General features: G+C 39.1%; 1 protein-coding gene across 3 annotated transcripts in view; it reads right to left on the minus strand.

Moving 5' to 3' along the window:
- HHAT (hedgehog acyltransferase) overlaps positions 1 to 23,194 on the minus strand; it is a 148,086-nt gene that overhangs the window by 36,177 nt on the left and 88,715 nt on the right. For all 3 annotated transcript variants that reach the window (XM_066178350.1, XM_066178352.1, XM_066178351.1), the window contains one exon: positions 21,603 to 21,747. In XM_066178350.1, coding sequence (XP_066034447.1) covers positions 21,603 to 21,747 — 145 coding nt within the window. The remainder of the gene's footprint in view (positions 1 to 21,602; positions 21,748 to 23,194) is intronic.

Raw genomic sequence — 23,194 nt, forward strand, 5'->3', positions numbered from 1 at the left:
AAGAGGCCGCCATTGACCAGAATCAATCAGTGGCAGACAGAAGACTGAAGAAACATCTTTTCATATCACACTAACTGGAGGTGACAAGAAAGAGAAATCTACTTTGGAAAGGACCCCTGGAACAGGTCACCCTTGACAGGCACAAGAGAAAGCCTAAAGAGGCATCAGCACAGCACTTTGCTGAGTGGCAAGGGCATGCTCAGGAAAGCCCAACAACACAAACATCACAGTTGGCTCCGAAGACCCCTAAATCTCCGCAGACCCCCAGGACCTGCACCCAGTTATGTTCCTGTTTCAGTGCCACCCTGGAGGTGGGAGGCCTGGGATCTGAGTGATCGCGACTATTGGCAAAGAGCTACTTCAATGAACTGCTGGGGATTTTTCTGCAGAAGCAAAATCACGCCCTTCCATGCTTGAAAATGGAATAAAGAAGAGAAAACACAATTGTACAACAATAACTAAGGGTAGAAATGAAAGTGGGATTGTGCATGACTAATGCTGAGGATGCCAGAGAAGGCATCAGAAAAATGGTAACAAAAAAGAGATTAAGAAGGGAGAAAAGACCTGCAGGATAGACAGGTAAGGACATAGCTGGGGACAGGGTATAAGAAAATGTTATGTGCAAAGGAAAAAGGTAAATAAGAATGAAAACAGCAAAGGAAACAAAGACGAAATTAAAAGTCTAAAAAGCAGATATTTGGGCCAGAATAAAGAAGAAAATTGAACTGTGTGTCAACATTCGTAGAGTGCACGCACCTTAGAAGTACAAGAGTTTCAGCCTAGATGCCTTCGCATATAATTTGTACTGTTTTGTTGCATTTGTTAAGACAAAGTTAATCCTCTCTGTATTGTTTCCATTTGAAATTAGAAGCAACTTCTAAAAATGTTGAACAATGCACTAGAAGAGAGATAAGCCTTTTATCTGCCATACTCAGCTGCAAGCCTCACCACACAACCACATTTCATTGTTCCAGCAGTTCAAGTAAATCTAAAAGCTAAACTCAAATCTCAGAAACCAAAAATCTATCACAGCACCAGAGACCATGAAAATATGAGTATGAGAAGGAAGCTGGAGCTCTTCCAGTCTGCTCCAGACTGTTAGACAGAGTAGTTCTGCAACAACAGTTTTTCACCTGTGATTCATTTTAAACAATAGATCTGAGCCTGTGTAAGTGTTACTTATCTAGTTCATGCTGGATGTTCCTGACGAAATGCATGAGAGAGTTTTTTTTTAAAAAGTCCCTTTAAAAATGAAAAGATATGCTTTGGAAGTTTGCTTTTGGAAACCCCTGCCTGCCTCTGCTTATAGTATCACAGAGCAACACAATTTGCCCGCAGTGGATTTCTCTCTGCTGAAACTAAAACCTTACAATGCTAACGAACAAATCCAGTCTGAAGTAACTTCTTCAGGAAGCACACCATGCAAGAACTTGTAGGTTGGTAGGTAGGTAAGGTAGCAGGTAGGTAAGAAGGTAGTCTAGGACTATAGACTACAATTCAGGTCAGAAGGGTCTCTCATATTCTCCTGGTGCCATCACCACCAGTTTAGGTTTCTCAGGGCTTTTTCAGCAGAGCTCCACAACCTCTCTGGTCAATCTGTTCTAAAACTTTTTTCCATGAAATTTAATTGCATATTCCCTTTTTGCAACTTGTGACTTCTGCCTTTTGTCCTGTTATTATGCAACCCTAAGATGACTCTGTTCCTGTCTTATCCATACTGTCCCCTTAGATATCTGAGAGAGCAGAAAGATCCCCTTTGGCCTTCCCTCCTCAAGCCTGAAATTTTGAATGTGCACCTAAGATAGATTACCTGCTTTCAGAGTGTTACACCACTTAACATTTTCAATTTTCTTGTCAAAAGCATTTTGTAATCAGCGGACCCTCAGTATCAACTGCTGCTTGTAGAGCCCCGCTCGTGCTGCACAAAGCTGCTTGAGGATGCAGCCCCAGCCCTGCCCTGCCATCTGTGTGCACAGAGAGAAAGGACAGCATGCCCAGGAGCACTGCAGCACACTTACACAGGTATGGGCTTGGCTCAGAGAGAAGCTTAATTACATTAGCCCAAATAAGTCATTCAGCAAAACTGTTCCAGCAGACAGTCAAGAAACAAGCCCTTGAATACAAACTCATCCCTTCAGTACTGGTCCTGAATAGGAATTAAGGAGAATTAAAAATACTTCAGGTCTTACAAACACCAGTCTGAAATGGCAGTTGTCTAGATGGCTGGTGGGATTTTGTCACTGTCACAATTTCATGGTCATCCTCAACATCAACATTCATACAAAGCTAATGTGATACAGTTCTGACTCATCATTACGTTTTTTATATGTTTGAAATCTCAGTTGCTTCCAGCAGCAACTAATTGCTTATTAATTCCACCACAGAAGATGCTGTAAGGGATTTACAGTAATTAATAGAAGCTAATCTCCTTTCTGCCCTGAATTATCACTCCTACACATGAACTAATGAAGCAGTGACTGACCCCCAAGCTCCGGAACTGCGAATACAAAGCTGAATTCTGTGCTACCTTTTCCATGGTCCTCAGGAAAGGTACTGGCTTCGTGCACGACAGTGATAAAGAACAGTGCTTTCCCTTTTTTTAAAGAAGCCAAGAGAGGACAGTTGCATCCATCAATTCTTCGTCCATCACCTTCCTGTCACCTTTCAATTTATTTTTGCCAGTGGGAGGAAAGGTGTGTAAATGCAGCTCACAGTCATGAACCCTGGCAACTATTTATAACTGCAATACACTCCACTGCTAATCTTTTACAATACCTCTTCCAGATTTATTTATTTATCTCGCAATAAAGCTGAGATTCACAGAACTGTCTGCATTTGCTGGGCATTCTTTATTCTGTACTGATAATGAGAGGACTGCTATACAGGGGAGAAAGCCTTGTCAGTCAGAAAGTCTGAATCAGCTCAACTGTAGTTTTAGATATGCAGGCAACACACATCTCACCATCCATGAGATCCCACATTTCTTAGGTGCGCTTATGATTCGCAGGACAGGGAGCAGTGGAAACACAGCCCTCCTTTGTCTGCTTGATCCAGCCTGTCATCCAAACAGGCATATCCTTGCTAACAAACCGAACGTTCTCCACTGACACTCCGGAGTATCAAAAGAGCTACACGACACACTTGCTAGGATGCCAAATGAGTTGAGCCCCCTTCCAAATCATGAGCCAATTTTTCTTAAATGATGAAAAAGTAGCTGCAGAGCAGTTAGGCTCATTTTAATGGAGAGCAGCTGTAAATGCTGGCATGTATAATTACTAAAGGAATGCCACAAATATTTAGATAACAAAAACTACAAACAACCTCTGTGATGACAAAGGTAAGAGTGATAAGCAGCCACGATTTAAAACAAACAAATTATGTCCAGTAAATCTATTCTCTTTCTGGATAAAGAACATAGGAAATTTACTAAATCTGGTCATGAGCAAAACATACTGGGATGGAGTGCAGCTGCAGAAATGTCAAACTATCCTCACAAGGTTATACTTGACATTCTGGGGGAAATGCAAACAACAAAATTCGGAAGAAGAATTCCTAAATGTCCTTAAAGAACTATAATAAGTTGTTGTAGGTCAAAACTATACCAAATAGCAGGATGGTGAGAAGAGCAACAGGAAAGCTAATTTTGCCTCTTAAACTTTGCCCTTAACTGAAGGAAATAAACGACAGGCACTCCAAAATTCAGATGCTAATACAACATTCTGGAGCAATCTAACACAGTAATAATCACATTGTTACACAAAACTGCATGGCTGATTCTTCTGTGCTGCTTCTTTTAAGTTATGGAATGAAACCTTGTTCTTCAACGCAAGTTCTATTTCAGCTTTAATTCAGTTTCATCTATGCATTTTAATTTGAGTTGCCAGGGGAAAAAAACCCCAGATTTTTACAGGGTTTTAACACTGTTTAATCTAGGGGGGAAAAAATATTAAGTCCAAACCAACCTACTGTATTACCATGGGCATTGATTTGTGTAGCTGCAGGGCCTCTTCAATATTTCACCAAAAGTCAGAATCTTGTTTTGCAAAAAAAATGTACTTGCCCTATAAGTGGTAAAGATGGCTACTTCTAATGAAATATACTTTAAAATACATGGGTTTTAGTAGAATTCACTCAAGAGCCCCCAGAAATTCTAACTCACCCACCCCTCACTCACATTTAACATTGTCAAGCTATTTTTTCACTTGCTGAAGCATGTAGGCTATCTATGACATAACTGGTTTGTGTCACCTTTGGTGTTACAGGGTGTTTGGTGTTTTTAGCCCACTCCCTATTGGGCTAAAAAGATCTATGCCATGTCTCCAGCAAGCTGCTTTCTCCACCCTTTTCAAAGGAAAAATACCATGCTATTAGAACTAGATTAAAAGAAACCACAGCTCAGTTGCCAGACTGCAGTGCAAGCAGTGCACATTTACGATCTGGAGGCCAAAATGGAGAGGCTTTCTGCTCAGTAACACTGACCAGGAATATGCTATTCTGTACTAACTCTGGCACTTTAAATTGAGGACTCCTTAGTTTGGAATTTTGCCACTACTTTTCTACACAGATGAGCTGTAATAATCACTGAAATTAGAAGCATTGCAACAGAACGATTATTTTAAGAAACAGAAATTGGTAGCATGACAAATTAGGAGATAAATCCAGAAAACTAATCACTGTCATGAAGGAAAAAGATGAAATACTGGAATATGTCCATAACATTTCAGATAAGTTATCAGGAAACATCAAGATGCCCAGTGAACTCACCTTTGGCCACTACTCCCCATGAGACACAGAGGGCACCGCTAAGGCAGGAGGTTACAGCTACCAAAATTGAACCAAACACAAAACAAATAAAATTTAAAAAGCAACTCCAGCATACCAAATTCAAGCAAAGTTATGTGTAAAAAGGTTTCTCTAGGGCATCTCATGAAACACTTTTAGCTTTTTAACACTCCTTCCCTCTGTTTGAAAACTTGAGCACAAAGAAATCTGTCAGACAATATTCAAGAGAAACTTCTACCTGATTCAAGCACACAGGTAATTTCAGACACTTGATCAACCCTGAAAATCTGCTGTGTATACATTAGTGTGTGGTAGCTACCTCATTAGCTTTCTCTCATTTTATGGTAAGTAAAATGAAAAATGGCAGAGCCATTTCAGTTAAAGGTTTTGGGTGTTTATAAACATCTATTTGAATCATGGTTACATCAGTGCTAATATTCAATGCCTATTAATGTTCCTTTTCCTAAACAAAACTGTAGATTAATATTGGTCTAATGAAAAGGTATGTTTGCAGTTCCTTTCAATTAAGCAAAAGCAGTAATGACCATGTGAGCACTCCTACTCCAGCTCAGTAAAACTGATGCCAACAACGGCATAACGAAACCTGTTCCTAAACTGCAGTGTAAACCAAAAGGTTCAATCAGCCACTCTTTACAAAAGCTCTGGGACTGTCACAAGAGCTTTTTCAAAACCAAGCACTGGACTACTCTCATAAAGTAAATCTGCTTTGTCTTCTTCACCTGAAATTAGGCTATGGTAAAATGACATCAGGCAAGCATTTCCCCCTCCTCCATTTGTCAATGGGAAGACAGTTGTATTCAAATCAATTCTGCACGGGTAGCTATTTCAATTTTTAAAATGGAAACTTTGAAATCACCCCATTGCAACTGGAGCCATATCACATCACAGGGTTTTTAATGAAATATAAATAGTACATTCTGCAGCACCACTGAACATGTGGGAACACTAGTTTGAAGATTTCACAACGGTGCTGTTCGATTCAATAGAACAATCTGGAAATTTGGTGAAAAATGAGATTTATAATTTCAAGTACTATAACATTATCAGCTTCTTCAAGCAGCCATCAAAGGACTTATGAAGTCTTGTTATTTCTTACACAGTGGGGAAACTTACTCACTTCCCAACAGAAACAGGGTGAATGATGAAAGTAATGCGAATAACTAATGCCATCTTCAACAGATACTGCACCAATCCAGTGCTCAATAGAGTTAAAAATCTGAGTATGCTATTTGTGCTTCACACAGAAATCCTCCCTGTAATATCTATAGATATTTGGTATCACCCCTGTGAATGTAATTCATTATACTGAAATCTCCTTTTGTGCTTCTTAAATCCCATTACTGATTTACTTCCTCCTGAACGCATTATCTAAAAAATAATGCCAGTAGTGCCAAATAAGTAATTTCATTAAACATTGGTATGCTACTCAGTCTCTTCAGGCAGTTTGCTCTTTAAGGTCCTCAAACTGTCCTGATTTTTCTGTATCAAAGACATATCCAGGGTGATATTGGGACTGGGAGGGGCTGACCCACAAAAGTCAGGATCTCTTAAACAGATCTGTGACAGATACTGCAGAGCACTATTACTGTCAGTCTGCAGTCAGCCAAGAGTGATGGACCACCCATCACACATCCTGTAGCCCAGAGTGAATGAATCCTGACACCTTTCAACAACCACAAGTAAAATCCAAAGTGAATGAATCCTCACACCTTTCAACAACCACAAGTAAAATCCAAAACTGTCAAAAGGGGCAATCCACCAAAGAATTTACAAAAATAAAAGCAGTCACAAAGTACCCAAGCCTTTAATTCTTCCCTGGGAATGACTTAGAAAAAGGATTTCAAAGGATTAAAATACAAGCAAAAGAACAAAATAAGGGCAATGTGCCTCCTTCATGCCTTGCAAGTAGATTGCCCGCTAAACACAGAGTTTCACTAATGCCTTGCGGTACTTCAGTAAAATGTAGGTGTTGATGAAGTCAAATTCATGTATGTTTTTCTTGAGTCAGCTCTGCTAATAATAACAATAATAAAGCCTCAACCCACTAGTTGGTTGGTTGGTTTATTTGTTCAGGGAATTAGGGAAGGAGCATATGAAAAGGAACATTGTCAAGGACAATAGATGTCTGTAAAAATTTGAGATGACTGAATATGGTTTAGATTTTATTCCAGATGACACTGTTTGAAGGCAAGGACTTTTTGATTTCATCTAAGGGTTTTGTATTTTTTTTAAGGTAAATGAAAGAGAAATGCATCTAAAAGGTGCCATACTTTCTGATGTTCCTCATCAAAATGGTGGACTAGCAGTGAAAAAGTCATCTTGCACATGATAAATGAGTATATTTTGGTTTAGAAATAAATTAAAAGAACAAATGGTCAGAGGTAGCACAGCCAGAGTAAGTGGACTTTACATCTCTCCTAGGCCTGAGCTGGACTTCATTAAATTATGGTAGAATCTATTGCATTTTGCAGTCCTCAGCCTGCTGACAGATGTTGCAATTTGTTCCAAATTTCAGCAGAAAGTGAAAAAGCTTTACAGCTGTTCTAACCTCTATCACCAAGGAAAAAGTGGTCTTCATTACTGGAGAGTCCAGAAAGCTGTTTCTCTCCTGTCCATCCAACTTCTTTAAAGAGAAACAACCTGGACAAAAAAAAAACCAAACCTGTCTGTTTCCAGCTGTAATGGGCATGTGAACTTTGATCACTAAGTCCCTTTAACAAAAAACGCCAGGAAAAAAGCTGGTAATGCCACAGTTTGTGTGAGCTGCCCTCCAGTGCCAAGATCAGGCACCTTGCTGGAGCTATCCTAGCAGTTGTGTCAGTGTCAGCCACGCAAGCTAATGCAGCCACAAGCAGATGTGAATCTGAACTTCACTTTTACAAATTAAAAATGTTGGTCTGCATTCCATATTTAAGTAGGTATAACTTATTCATTCAACACAATGTGATTTTGCACCCAGTTGCTATCCTCACTGGTATCTTGCCCTGCACAATATGCCATCCATGTTCCTTGTGCTACCTTGCAGTGGGACTTTCTGCTCCACAAACCAGCACAGTAAGAGGAACTGAACAACAGCTTTTCTCCAAGCAAAGAGTGAGAGCCTATGCAAAAGCCACGGTGGAAATCTACAAAGATGAGTTCAATGTAGGTCTCTCTTCAAGATTTATTTTGCATAAATTTGCATTGTGGAGAAATTGGCTGGATCTGCCTTGTTTCCATTTCTCTTTTTTCAGTCCTCCCTCATAGTCACTGCTTTCTTTTAATCTCCATTGGAGCTTAAGGAGGAGCTGAGAATACAGCTCCATTCCTTCAGAACAGCAGTCAATAGAATACTAATTAGTGTTTGTCTTTTGTTGTTCTCACACTTTAGTTGTAGTTAAGCCAAAATATCTGAGACCTTTGTCAACAGCAGAAGAGTGCAGAGACCCAACACATATTTGTAAGATAAAGAAATAATGACTTCTTTCTCAGTTCCACGAGGGAAATTAAATCCTGCTGTTCCAGGGAGGTGTAACCTCATACACCACCAAGTACTGCCCAGCATTTACATCCTGCCCTGTGCATGAGGACATCCACTGCAGTTACTGTCAGCAACACATTCACTGATCTCATTTTCAATGGCTCTAACTGTAAGGAAAGCTTTTGCTGTCCTGAACTCTCCAGACCTGGACCATTCCTTATGCATTTCTGCCTGGACCATCTGGTTCTGGAAGGTACCATGATACCTGGTACCAGAAGAATACTGACCTTCAAGTGTGACAATGTACTAGAACTTGGTCTGACCTGATGATAAAATAATATTTGTACTTCTAAAAAAACCATTGAGAGCCTTTAGTGACAGCTTGCTTCTAAAACTTGAATGAGTCCCATCTAACTAATACTGCTTTCTTTGTTTCTCTGAATGCTCACCCAAGAAAAATGAACACAGACTCTCCATGTTTAGCATGAAACTCCTCCTCTTGACTGGAAAGGTTAGCCACTATCAGTGTATCACATGGGTGGTTTGCTGCAAAATATTAATTACACAGCTCAAATTACACCCATTAAGTATTCATGGAAGGATTTAAGGAATAGGACCCAGGACTCCTGATTTCTCCATCTACTTGTGTCACGAATTCAATATGCAACACTGGCCAAATCACATTGTGAAGATTCTGTTAAACTGTTCACAATAGTGTTTACACACCTCAGTGAGCACTATGAGGGCTTTAGGCATGTGGATACCAAAAAGGTACTAAATACAGCAGTCTTCTCTCAAAGAATTTTGAGTCAAATAATGTTAAGAGGCATTCTGGAGGATACTGATGGCTTTCCATCAGGGCTCCAGTGATGGTTTTACCCTGAGGGTCTTGGTGATCCTTGTTTTGGCTCTACATGCTGACTTCGTGTATTAGTCATGCAGATCTCCTGTTACTTCTGATGAAATGGTAACACTCTGGGTAAGAAAATGATGGAAAAGGGAATCTCATTCTGCTAGGATATATTTAGTAAGGGTTGGAATACAATAAGCTAGAGTGACATTGCTTTTGCTACTCTAACTAATATACAAAATCCCCATGTAAATTCTCCTCCTGGCCCACCCAGATAGCTGTGATGGACATTTTTCTGGACATTTTTCATAACTTTTATGAAAGCTGCTGTGGTCTCAAGTGATCAAACTACTGACAAGAGCAGGAGTTCAGTCTCCAAGCTTATCCCACTCCTAGAGAAGTCTGCAGACCCACCATGATATTGCTGAGTTTGTGTTATCAACAGCAACTTTCTCCAATCCCTTCTTCCAGTTGTATATCAGAGGCACAGAAAAAACTATCAGGTGGAACAAACTGTCAGGTGCCCCTGACCTGGAAAAATATGAACTGAAGCTAAGGTGAAAGTCTGTACGGACTACTAGCAATTCTCTAGAGTTTTCAGCATTTCATTTTCCACATTGGTACAGGTAGGCAGTGCTTAAAACATTTTAACATGCCATTTGGCCAGAAATATACAAATTGTCACCTGTCTCAATGCTAGGTGAAAAATAAGATATCCACAAGTTGGAGTTCAGCTGTGATGAACAGTGCCCGTCTTAAAGATTATGCTGCAGATAAATGATTTCATTCCGTTTTTGCTGCAGTAAAAATGTAACTGAAGTAGTTTTTATACACAGCAGTGAAGGGATATACATATATATATGTGCATGTAAGATTCTAAGCTGTGTGCAACAGACATGCTAGAAAAAGGATCACTGTTTTAACCATTTTTAAACAAAGGTAATAGCAACTGGGACATTAAGATTCTCTCATAAACAGGTTTTCAACTATTTACATGCAAACTACTTGTTAAATAGAAAATACATTCACTATAAATATAGACGCAGGGACTGGCAGAGCATTAGAGTAATGGAACAGTGTACCCACAGTTTTCTTTCAGTGTTAAGGACTACTGAAGAAGATGTTTTCGCTTCTGAACAATGCAACTACTTCAGTAACACTTCACTATTTTTGAAGAGAAAAAAACCCCTCTTCAACAACAACACTACACACAAGTACAAGGATTTGAGATTTTGTTCAATCTAGATGCAAGATGAATCTTTATTCAGACATAAAAAACCCACCACTGGCAGAATTTATGGATACTTTAGTATAATACAGAAGTCACTCTTCTCCAAGGATTGTTTTAAAGCCTAAGTTAGAATTTGCAGATGGATTATTCTATTTGATAGAGGGCTTAGCTGTGGGTCTAATAAAAACCACATGAAAGAGGGTAGAAGGAATAAAAATCAATAGCCCAATGTTCTTACATGGCTAGGAGGATGGATACTAACAACATAAAATCTTACCATGTTATTTACCAGTTTTTGATGCAAGCTGCAAAAATAAGGAAGTAGGTTTAAAAGAAAAATCAATTATGAATCAGTTATTAACCACAGAGCATGTTTTCTGCTTAAGATGCCTAAACACAGGCGTGCTGCTCTGTAGCTTCAAGTGACTCACACTGTTTATTGCTCACCCACAGAATGGACAGGAATACACAGGTTTGGCACCTTGACAGAGATTTGTGGAAAATCTCTGTCGGGTATCTCAACAACTGTCAGAAATACAACCGATCTTGTTAAAGCATGGACAGTCAAGACATTTGTAACAGGCTTTCAAGCTAACCTACCAACAGTGAAAATGCAACACCTACAAAGGCAGCCACAAACCAACAGGTCACTACTGGGCTTCAGTACATGCTTGCCTTAGATCAGGAAATTTAGAAGTAATAAGTAAGAAATGAGAAAGATAAAATGGAAGACAGTGTTTTAAATAAAAACTACCCTAGTATTTGAAATCCACTACTTTCTTGGAAGAAACATTCTTGAGGAATTTCTCTACTCTGAAAATTATAATTACTTCACTACAGAATGAACTGTAAGCATCAAAAGTAATTTGTAACAATAACTGAGAATGCTTATGATGATCTCTGACTTTACAGCTGGCTTTAAGGCATTAATATTTCTTGCAATTATTTAGCCTACTATCTCAGGTATATTTTGTTACTCAAGGATGGGTGTACATGCACTAACATAAAATTTTAATACTTCTAGCATTAGTAAGTCAATTCTGGGAACTGTTCCATTTAGTACTCTAATTCTATCTAATCCAACAGACCTTAGGTAGACCCAAAACATGCACTTCATGTATTCAAATGGTCATCACAAGTCACCCCCATGATAGCACTGGAGAGCATGGTATCCCAGGGGTGCAGCTTCTGCAGGAGACAGAACCAAGGTTTTAGGAGACAACAGATATTTCTCCATTTTCTCAGGGGAAGACAGTGCCCAAACAGATTAAAAAACATAGTAGAGCCACATGCTTCCCTGCTTATCCATCCTTTACAGGTACTACACTAAACAGCAAGATTATCAGTGACTGGTGTAGCATTGAGGAAAAAAATGCAACTGTTTAGGGAGGAGACACATTTCTGCCTTATAGTGCTTCCTTTGGGACAGCAGAGATGTTTGTTCCACCATATGGTGCTGTTTCTCACAAGGTTTGATAAGGTCCACATAAAGTCTGCTACATTCCACTGTCAGCATGAACTTAAAACCCAGCTCTGCAGAGTTTCAGGTCTCTGTTGGCTGGTGCAAAGTGCCTTAAGAAAACCTGTCCCAGCATATGATGTAGTAGTAAATGGAATGACATGAGGTAGAAGTCATTTTACAGAACTGTCAGCACTTACAAGGGTGTAAGTCTATAAATTTTATTAAACACCCATACAAGACTTTATTCTCTCACTCTTAAAAAACCCCAAACAAACACTAAACAAACCCTCTCCCAAAACCCAAGAGTCAAGACACGACCGAAACAACTCATTCTTTTCTGGGTTCTTGCACTTCTAGCTTCTCTTTTCTTTAAAGCAGCAGCTATATAAAGATGGTTGAAATAAATTCATTCAGAGATTAAAAAGGAAAGATGCTAAAGTAGTCTGAGACAACAATTTTTGCTTGTGAATCTAGAATGAAATTATAGGCATAACAGCATTAGTATAAAAATGCAGCAGAACTGTACTACAGTGTAGTAAAAATCCTCTCAGCCTTCCTCAGTGAGAAAAAAGCTCTTAATTGCTTTTCATGCCTGTGCACAGGGAACACTAGTTTTAGAAAAGGATCCGCCTCCTCTGTGGCCCATGCATCTTTACAAGAAGATTGCTATCACCTCTGACTTCACTGGTAGAGGTGCACGAACCAGAATGAGCACTGCTAGAATTCTCAATCTCAAGCTTATATGCAGGGCTGGCATTTGTGGCCAAAAAAAAAGTGCCTTTTTGCTATAAATTGAGAAAATTTGATCTAGCAGGCTCCAAGTAGCAGTAATTGTGGAATACCACAATGCTGTTTTAACATTACTTTTCCAGGAAATAAACAGCTTAGAAAGTTGTAATGACAGTCTCAATGCTTGCAAAGCTAAATACAGCTGGTGTTGCTTTCTGGGCATGGGAACTCATCTCTCAAAAAACATTTGAAAAAAAAGGTGCAAGTCAGGGCTAGTTCAAACCTGAAGACGAAAGAGGCTGATGGACAAAGAAACAGGGGTCAATGACAAGAAAGAAATAGCACCTACAAGAACTCCTGGAAATTTCTGAATACAGAAAAAGAAAGAGATTACATCATTCCTCAGAAAACTTTTCTTGATTGTTGTGCATGTCAGTGAAATACTGTCTCTTACTAAGAGATACATGCCACTATATTCATTAGTTCATTTATGTATAAATTTCCCAATAAGCACAGTGACCAATAAAACAACACTTCAAGTACTCTATACCCATCTATGTTACTTTGGGCCACTGTGAGGCTTTTGCTGTGTATGGCAAAAATACAGGGGAATGAGAAGGCAAAGGTGAATTACCCTGTAACGAGCAGTCATGAGGTCATGGCAATTTCAAGTTTTTTGACACAAAAATTAGTTTTGTTCTTTTAATGTCCGTGCTATGTTTAAGGCATAATGAGTCCACGCATTCAAACTGCTTCAGCCTCTGAAAGACTATGCTAAAACAACACGTGCTGACATGCCACACCAGCAGAACAAGTGTGTTTGGTGGCATCACTCATTCCAGCTTCCTGACTAAGAATGTTGCTGCCAGCAAGGTTACATCTCTAAGATGGACTTGGTCAACCTACCACAACAATTGCTCATACCATACTGTACTTCACTAGCAACCTCACAGCAATTTAAAAAAGGTTCTATGAACCTTGCCAAAGTAATTGAAAATCTGGGGGCATTTTGTCTGTGATCAGGAAAGCTCACAAAGTAGTAAACTTGTATTTTTATGAAAGATCTGAAAATTGACAAGAAGGCAGCATGATGTAGGAACAACTCCCCATTTTCGGTGTGCAAAGTAGTTTATTTTGTTCTGTAAGTCAGATGCAGCACAATAGACAACAGTGAACTCTATGTGCAGTCACAGTGTGGACTGCCCTGCATTTTTTTTACTTGTCCATGCACTATGTAAAATAAAGGCTTTATTAAGATATATGAAATATAGGTTCTTTGTGACTGATTCTGACCTTGGAATCATATTGATCCCAGCAGATATGTCTGCACATGTTCTGGCACTTTCTAGATAGAAAGACCTTTCTGCATTACTTTGGTTGCAGGATGAGGTCCTAAGAATCTAAAGACAAAGACAAACGGCAAACTATTGAGATTAAACAGCAAGAGTTGAATTAAAACATAAGCAATTCTCCAACAATTTACACAGAGAACAGAGACTCAAACCAACATGATTCAACAGAACATGGCAGAACACACTTTATTTACTGTTTCAACTCTGAAGAAAATGTCCCCCAAAATATGTGAATATTTGCTTTTATACACCTGTCATCCTTTGGGAGGTACAGGGAAAAAAGCCCCAAATACTGCCTCCTTATTTCTGCAAACCAAAATTAATTTTTCTTGGTATTTTGCCAGTCCACATCCCAATGAACTGCACCCACTAAGCAAGGTCAATAAATGATTGTGAAAAGAAGTCTCCTTTGTGCATGAAGAAGAATGAATCACTTAGAAAAATGTGACCTCTTCAGTAATACTTCTGCCACTATGCAATATTTCTCTAAATTATGCAATTCATCAATATAATGTTCATAAACGTATTTTTGGAAAAAAATGACCCTAAGTAAGTTTCTGCATAACAGCAGCAAGTGAGATTTCTCAGTGAAAGTGAAAATCTGGAGGAACAAGAATACTGGAAGACCATATGCCAGCTACTCTACAACAGAATTTTCCAAACCAAAACAAGGGCCATCTGAAACTCTGAACTGCCAGCCATGGAAGCAGCCCTCCTTTTTCTTTCAGTTGCAAAGAAATTTGAGCAAAGACCTTGCAAGAGATGCATAGAATAGACAGTGAAGTATCACACACTCACAGGGATGCTTCAGCTGGCAGGTTTTCTGGATTCCTTTGAGTTCCTTTGCTGCATGATTTCGTTCCTCCTGCACCTTTAAACCCCTTTATAGCTAGATAATTACATGTATCATTGCAACTCATTTCAGAAGTTGTTATGCGCAATATGGTTCCCAAGATGTTGTATATTACCTGGTAAGACCTCAGAGCTAAAACGTCCAACTAACCCCTGCTGAATAATGAGAACTACTTTGCTCCACCTCTTCCCTCAGCCCTTAAAATGTGCTAAAGCTATGACCTAATCTAACTGGCAGTACTCAGTTTCTGAAGGATGTGGTTGTATGAACTGATTATCCTGAGGCCTTCTACCTACACTCCTTACTGCAGCAAACGAGGCAGAGAATCAACAACTTATCTGATGGGAAGACATGATCTCGCATGAGCCAGACTAGAACACAAAACTACCAATACAGAAATCTCTCATCTCTTTTTGTTATTGACATCTCACACAGCTGTGGAGCTGCACAATAAGTAACTCATAGTTTTAGAATTATTTAGTTGTTGAACTTAGGCATCTCTACTACTAATACACAAATGAGTTTTTGTAGAGCAACAACCTAATTTCACAGTCTTCACAACCAAGGGCAAAGGTTCTAAAGGCAACGGTAGTTCAGGACAATGCCTTGAAAGATGCTGATACCACTGCAATTCTCAACTCCTGCAGTAAGTGATTTACATAAAATAAAACAGATATAGATTGTTAGAATAATCTTCAGTCCTGTGATACTGTGTAATTATACAATTGGCATAATTTTGTTTAAATATCATAAGAAAATGGTCTACTGTTACTGCCAAAGTAAGCCGAAAAACCCACATTTAGGCATGTTACATCAAGTGTGTTACACAAAACTCTTTGTTTCACTCATACCTCTGAATCTTGTATGTCATGGCTGTGGAAATTCCCACTTGAAAATCAGTGCCTAAGAAGCCCTGTGAAACACTATGTGAGATTGCTGTGATGCACAGCTGGAAAGAAATCCAAAGGCTTTCTGCCTATATAAGGTAGGTAAGGTGCTAATGAGAATATCTTTCCTTTTCCCTATAAATTAACCAATTATCTGAATTCCGATTAGCATAGGACCTGATTTCGCTTGAAAGCAAGCCAAAAGGGTAAAACTGGAGGCAAAATAAAGGCATCACCATCTTCAATTAGTGAACAAATATTAGACATGGAGAAATAAATTTTAGTTTTGCTTTAAACATCTCTAGTTGCTGATGAACTGCCTAATGAAAATAGGGCTTGGAATGGGTCTGGAGGCCATTTAGCGATTACTCCCACATCATGATGAAGTCAGTATTTTCTACATTGCTTGACAGATTTTTGTCTACCTGGAGACTATCCTCTGAAGTTGGCAATCCAATAGTTCACCTAGGTAATGTCATAGAATCATAGAATATCCACAGCTGGAACTGGAAGGGACCACAAGGATCACTGAAGTGCAACTCCTTGCTACATTTTACAGGGTCTTGTCCCTTCTCCTGATCCCACTTGTGATCAGAATATCTTGGTAAAATTTAATTTGCAGAAACTTTTATGAATCCATATGTCCCCTCAATTCTTTTCTCTCAAAACATAACAATATCATTTATTCAGGATCACAGCTCTAGACTCCCAATTGCGTTATTGTATTTCCTTCACCTTAATTGTCACTTTACTGCTTTTTTAAACTGCACTAACCAAAAGTGCACATATTTTAACTTTAGCCTTCAGAACATCATGTAGGAGAAGAGGTCAACTTACGCATTTTGCACTGCTGTCAATGCATCTTTGCACAAGGTCTATTTTTGCTGTAGCTGGTACAATACTGTTGATGCACAGAGTTCACAATCTGGTAGAGCAATCAGACATCCTTCATTGCAGGACTTCTGCCCAGCCAGCCATCCTGTACCCCTGCAGCAAATCATTTCTAACTGAGGGTGAAATTCACTCCTTGGTGGATGCCTACTAAAGGACACCTTCTCAAAGGCTGGGTGTCCAATCTAATCTAAACTAGGCTGTACAAAATGCACCTGAACGCAGTGAAGAGTGACAGTGCATCTCATCCCATGTGAAGACAGAAGCACATGGGCTGAACTGCCCTCCAGAGAGGCACTCCTCACAATTTGGCAAGGTAAATTGGATAGCTAAAGTACTGGTTTACAGTTAAGTTAAATCACAGCTGTCCAACTTTCAGACAGCTGTTCAAAGTAAAATACACCTGAAATGCACCGTGTGCTTTCCTCATTGATCTGGACTCTGTTCCTTGCAAACCAGAAAAAGATCAGGAAGAATTTTAGACTTTTATCACCCAACACACTTGTGTCCCCTCCCAGTCTAATGCCTTCGTCCATGCTTGATAAAATATTTCAGTCTCTTAACCAAAAGCACTGCACAGTGCTGGTTGCAGGAGTGAGCCCTTTCAAAGAGAACCCTTCTTGTTGTACCATCCTATTTTGAAGGGAAGAATTAATTAATTACAGAGAATAGAGGATTAAAAATGGTTTGTTACATAGAAGATACTTTCTTATTAGACATTTGTGACATTGTCCCTCATGGGAAAATTCTTACTAAAGAAAGATCAAAGTAAATGCTTGCAATAGGAACTTTTTTCTGTGCAAATAACAGGGCTAATTTACATTTTAGAAACAAGCACTAAGGCTGGTCTAAACAGAAAAAGCAGAGAGAATTTTGAGAGCAAAATTAAGAACAAATACTCATAAGACACACAGACCTCTGCTCTCATAATTTTGACACCAGTGATTTTAATAATGCACAAAAATATTTTTAAAGCCAGGTAAATTCAATCCGTTTTTTCACAAGAGGAAAGAAAATAAATACTAAAAAACACATGTTCAGATATCAACTTCCCTTGTTTGTGGTATGGGAGCTGGGGAAAGCACTGCCAAAGCACTTCAAAACAGTTCAAGTATCAGTCAAATAAGAATCCCAGGAAACTTCATCTAAATCCCGTTCCTAAAATGCAATTCACAAAGCTTTGATAACAAAGGTATCCCACTTGTGTGGTTCTCCTTGAACTGACTGTGCTGGCCCTGACATTTAAGAGCTTTCATATCCATATCTTTCCTTCCCCACTGTCCAAAAACTGTAGAGATTTTTTACAATACTCAGTCTTTGCAAAAGAATAGAGTAGATCCTCTTCAGTAACCAAAGAGCAAAACTAGAAGTACATTTCATACATCTTAAGCTTTAGAAAAACTTTCTTTTATGAGCTTGTTGGTTTAAATTTGCATCACTGTCACACACACGCTAGCAGGAAGCTGCTCTTCAAACACTGTTTTTCAGTATTATCAAATAGAACTGCAAATTTCTGACTATGAGGTGCTGTAGGTTAGGCATTTAGGGCCTTACAATACTTGCCAGACCTGAATATGTCACACACAACATCTTAGGTTGCACCTAAAGCTGCAGATCAGATTTCTGCTCTGAGATGCATTTTATTGCTGGAGCTCAGCATATATGTTCTTGACTAATTTTATTAGTGATCTACATATGTCAATTACATTCACAAGCCAATTACAAACTGTGAAGCACATATCTGTACCCCGATTTTTTTCCTACCTGTACATGTACAGACCTTTGTAGACATAATTCTGTGGGATTTGAACAAAGGTAAGGAACTGACTACTCTTTGCAGCTGATAGGGCACAGGTGGTCAGTTTTGTTTCCACATCTCTATTCCTGACCTCAGAGGAATTTCATGCCACACTAGTGCTGCAGAGCCTTTTGCCACCTCAGTCAACCAATTCCAAGTCCTGCTGGCAGGTTCCTGAGAATGTAGAGATGTCCTCCCAATGCAAATGTCTACTCTCTGGCTTTAGAGTGGTGCAAAACCCTGCTTAGGTTTCCTAAACCAAGCCAAATTTCAAAGAGATCTAAAAACTTTTAAATAGAGAATATTATTTCTAATATGTTAACCTGAAATTCGCAGAATATCTTCTTCCTTCATGTCCCAAAGCTATCAATTATTGACTCAAAGCAACTAGATATATATTGAGCAGATGTCAGTAACATACTGGACATTGTAACATTATTTTTTCTACCAAGTGAAAGGACACAGACTTGGGTATTATGTACAAAAGAGCTCTGGGGGTCCTTTGCCAGATTTCTAGGCTATTCTCCACAAGACAATGACAGAATGTCAACATCTGTTCTAATCAAAGCTCTCCAGAATCATAATGCACAAAAGAAAATCTTCATTCTTGGGAACTTTATATTGCTTGCATCACGCCAGAAATGAAGTATAAAGATAAAAACCCAAACAAATGCCCTCCTGCCTCACAGAACACCCAGCCACCACCACCCTTAGTTCTAACAAGATAAGCATGTCCCCACTGAATTTTTTATAAAGGTGAAGACAAAAGCTTGAGATTAAGTCAAGTAGCTAGATCATCTCATCTGTTCTTGGGCTGACAAAGGAATAATCAGAGTATGTATTTGCAGTGTTTAGTTTGGTCTGTAAATATTGATGGATTGGATTCACCAGAACAGTGTAGACTACAAACAAATTTATTTAACTTTCGCTTTTAGCATTGCACACTCCAAATGTAGATTTTTGTTGTCTCTTTTACAGAACAGCACTCAAATTTAGTTGAAACCAAAGACCAAGTTTTGCATGGTCCTTCTGGATTTGACTGGCCTTCAGCCATAGAATCATTGAATGGCTTGGGCTGGAAGGTTCCTTAAAGAACATCTGGTTACTCCCCACTGCCATGGGCAGGGACTCCTCCCAGTAGACCATGTTGCTCAGAGCCTGACTATGCATGCTTCCACGGATGGGGCATCCACTGATTCTCTGGACAATCTGTTCCAGTGCCTCCTCACCCTTACAGGGAAGAATTTCTTCCTAGTATCTAATCCAAACTTACCCTCTTTCAGTTTGAAGCCATTCCCCCTCGTTCTGTCTCTACAGGCTCTTGTAAAAAGTCCCCTTCCATCTTTCCTATAGGCTCCCTTCAGGTACCGGAAGGCCACAGTTAGGTCGTCCCAAAGCCTTCTCTTCTCCAGGCTGAACAATCCCAACTCTCTCAGCCTTTCCTCATAGGAGAGGTTCTCCATTCTTCTGCTCATTTTCGTGGACCTGCTTCAACAGGTCCGTGTCCTTCCTGTGCTGCGGACCCCAGAGCTGGACACAGCACTGCAGGAGGGGTCTAACCAGAGGGGAGCAGAGAGGCAGAATCCCCTTCCTTGGCCTGCTGCCCAAACCCCTTTTGATCTGAATGACCAAATAGTACATGCATATAAAGCTCACAAAGCTAAACACCAAGATTTTTACGAGTGGAGCATGAGCTGCACTAAGCAAAAGCTTCCATGTTCTAAAAATAAAGCTCATTTAATTAAAACATCATGGAAACAAAGATGCATACGACAAAACTAATTTCCTATTCCTGTCTTAGATGACTAGTACCTAATCCTTAAGTAACTCTATGTATTCAAGTGTGGGAGGAATAGATCAAAGAACTACCTCTCTACCCCACCAAAGAAAAAAAACAAATCTAGAAAAACAATCAATAATTGATTCTGGTTTAATTAAATATTGTTATATTTGATAAACCATTGTCGTTCATCAGTTGCAAACCCCAGCAGAACTGCTAACCCTTCTAACAAGGAAGGCATACTTTCTTGATATATATTCTCATATAATATATAGACTGCGTTATGGAAATGATTTGTATGGAGCTATAAGCCTGAGATAGAAAACTTCACTAGTCCTTTTTTTTTTAATAAATAAGAAGAGATGTCTAAATTTACTTTCAACCTTTTCTCTAAGCTTATTTTCTACTATTGGCCAACTAACTGGAAGGAAACAATTTAAGAGAAAACAAAGCCTTTCAAAATAACAGAAAACAAGTATTTTATGCTTTAAAGAGCAAAAACTAGTACTCCTTCTTTCCTGCCCAGCATTAGCAAAAAGCTTCACTAGATTTCATGCTAAAAATGTTCCTTTCTTCAAGCTATTTGAATGTTTTCTTTTCTTCTTTAGTTCAGAAGATATATTGCTCCACTCATGTACATAACTTACTCTTTAAGATTTTCACTATTTTGGGATGCTTAAGTAGGATCTTGGAGCTCCAGAGCTGATTTTTAAGCCATTGAAGAGGAGAAAACACTGCAATAGACAGTGGTGGTCTTTTTAAGAGAGCACTTCTAGGCTCAGAAGCCTGTAAGTACTTCCCTCAAGAGGAAGAAATATTCCTCTACAAGATCATAATTTGACTGGCAGCAGTAAGAACCTAAAAAGAAAAGTGGTCCTACTGACACTGACCTCTGGCAAAAAAAATTAAAGCTTCACTTGTCTCTCCTGAGTCAGCTCAGAGCACAGCATCCCATACTGCTTATTCAGCCTCACCACAGGCTGATACTGTCACCTAAGTTCCCCTGTCCCCACACTTGTCCTCAATAGTCAGCAGGTCCTCAACCTGAAATCACATTCACTAAAAAAAAATAAAAAAATAAAATAAAAAAAAAAATTAAAAAAAATTGCTCAATTATGCTGTATTATGCAGATCTTACCCACGAACTGTCCACAGAATCTATGGGGTTGGTTTTAGTGCATATATTCTTACTGCTGTGTGTGAAATGCAGAGTGGGGAAAAAATTCAGCTTGGTAACTTGTCACACATTTATTATTTCATCTTCAGTGATTTCACTTGACAGAGATCCCTGACAGCCCTCCTTCTAGATTTGAATGGGAGAAAGGCAATGTTTCTTTGTAGTCATGCAGCCTGCAGAGTTATTTAAATTTTCTCAGATTTTTGATAGTTTTGACCAGAAAAAAATTAACTCCCAGTTAGTGCACTGAGAGAAAAACCTGGCTCAGCCCACCCAAGGTAGGATTTGGAACATTCTGTTATCTAGAAAGCATGTAAAAATAAACTTGCCTTCCATAAAGATCCTGTTCCAGTAGATTTTTCCAACTTGATTTCCTCCAAGAAATATTAGATTTGATAAAATCAGCATTGAAGTGCTAACAGATGCTAGGACAGCATGAAGTCGACGACGAAATCTTGGCGAGAAGAAACGTTCCTGAGGGGCAAAACAAAAGGTGCAGATGAAATTAACAATCCCTGCAAATTTTCAAGCAGCATTAGAAAAAGACATTGCCATTACAACAAACAACTTTCATATAGAAGTTCAAATCCTTACGGAACAGATCCCAAAGATTTTTAAATATCTAACAGAACCTCTCACCAATGTCATTCAAGGTGGAGTAATGCTTCCTGATTAAAAGCAATCTTGAATCATAGTTATGGCTGGAAGGGACCTCTGGAGGTTACTTAGATCAGAGTAGGGTCGGTTAGCGAAGGCTGCTCAGGGCTGTATCTGTTTGGGTTTTGAATAACCCCAGTGACAAAGGCTGCCCAACATCGCTGGGCAACCCCTCACAATAAAAGAGATCTTTTTGTGTTTTAATGTATTTTTTATGTTTAAATTGGATTTCAGTCTGTGCCCCCTACATTTTGTCCTGTCACTGAATACTACTTAGAAAAGCCTGCAGCTGGGTATTTATATACATGGATAAGATTCCCCTGAACCTTCTCTCCTCCAGGCTGAACAGTCCCAGCTCTCTCAGCTTCTCCTCCTACAGGAGAGGTTTCAGTCCCTTTACTATCAAGTCCCTTGGGTTGACTCAGTCCATGTCTCCATTGTGGGGAGCCCAGAATAGGACACAGTTCTATATATTCAGTGGATTAATTCCTATTTTACAAAATATGCTCCTTGATTAATTTTTGCTGACAGGTGTGAACAGTAGCTTCTAGGGTCCCACCCTAGAAGTTCCATTAGGATCCAATATAGAGCAAAGCACTTCGACACACAGCAAACAGCATCAAACAACTTCAGGAGTCATTAATCCCCTGGCTTGATTAATAAGACATGACTGAAAGATTCTAGAGTCAGATTAGATCTACTTATAGCAATGACTCTTAACAAATAGATACCTCTAAAAAAGGTTCACATACACATGCAATCTCAAATTTTCTTTTCAGTGCAAATGTTACTGCTCATGTTCAAGAATTATCCATATTTTGGTACTGTTGTCCTAATGATACAAATAAAGTATCATTACTTTTAATTGTATTGTGTAATGATACAACTAAAGTATGGTCTCTCCACCATATACTAGTTTACATTTTTCTGAATCTGTACTTTGCATTATCACCTGAGATGTGAGTGCAGGTGGAGACTGCAAGAAGATGGTAAAAGAAGGATGAGGAAGTTTTAGCTTCCTCCATTATTCAGTTGCTAGAGGAAAATTTAAAGAACATCACAGCACTTTACCAAGAAATATTGTCTCATTACCACACAAGGAAAAATATCCTGTACATTGTGTCCCCAGGCTGAAAGCCTCTGTACATAGTGCTTGAATTTACAAAAGATTGAATGCTTTGTGTGAAGTGATGAGCATTTTCCAGGCCATGGAAAATAAGGGAAGTATCAGGGCCTGCTCAGCCTTCACGTCATAAATGGTAGC

This window comes from Chamaea fasciata, unplaced genomic scaffold (genome assembly GCF_029207755.1).
Source record: "Chamaea fasciata isolate MVZ Bird 193981 ecotype frontalis unplaced genomic scaffold, bChaFas1.0.hap1 SCAF_3, whole genome shotgun sequence".
NCBI classification, from domain to species: domain Eukaryota; kingdom Metazoa; phylum Chordata; class Aves; order Passeriformes; family Sylviidae; genus Chamaea; species Chamaea fasciata.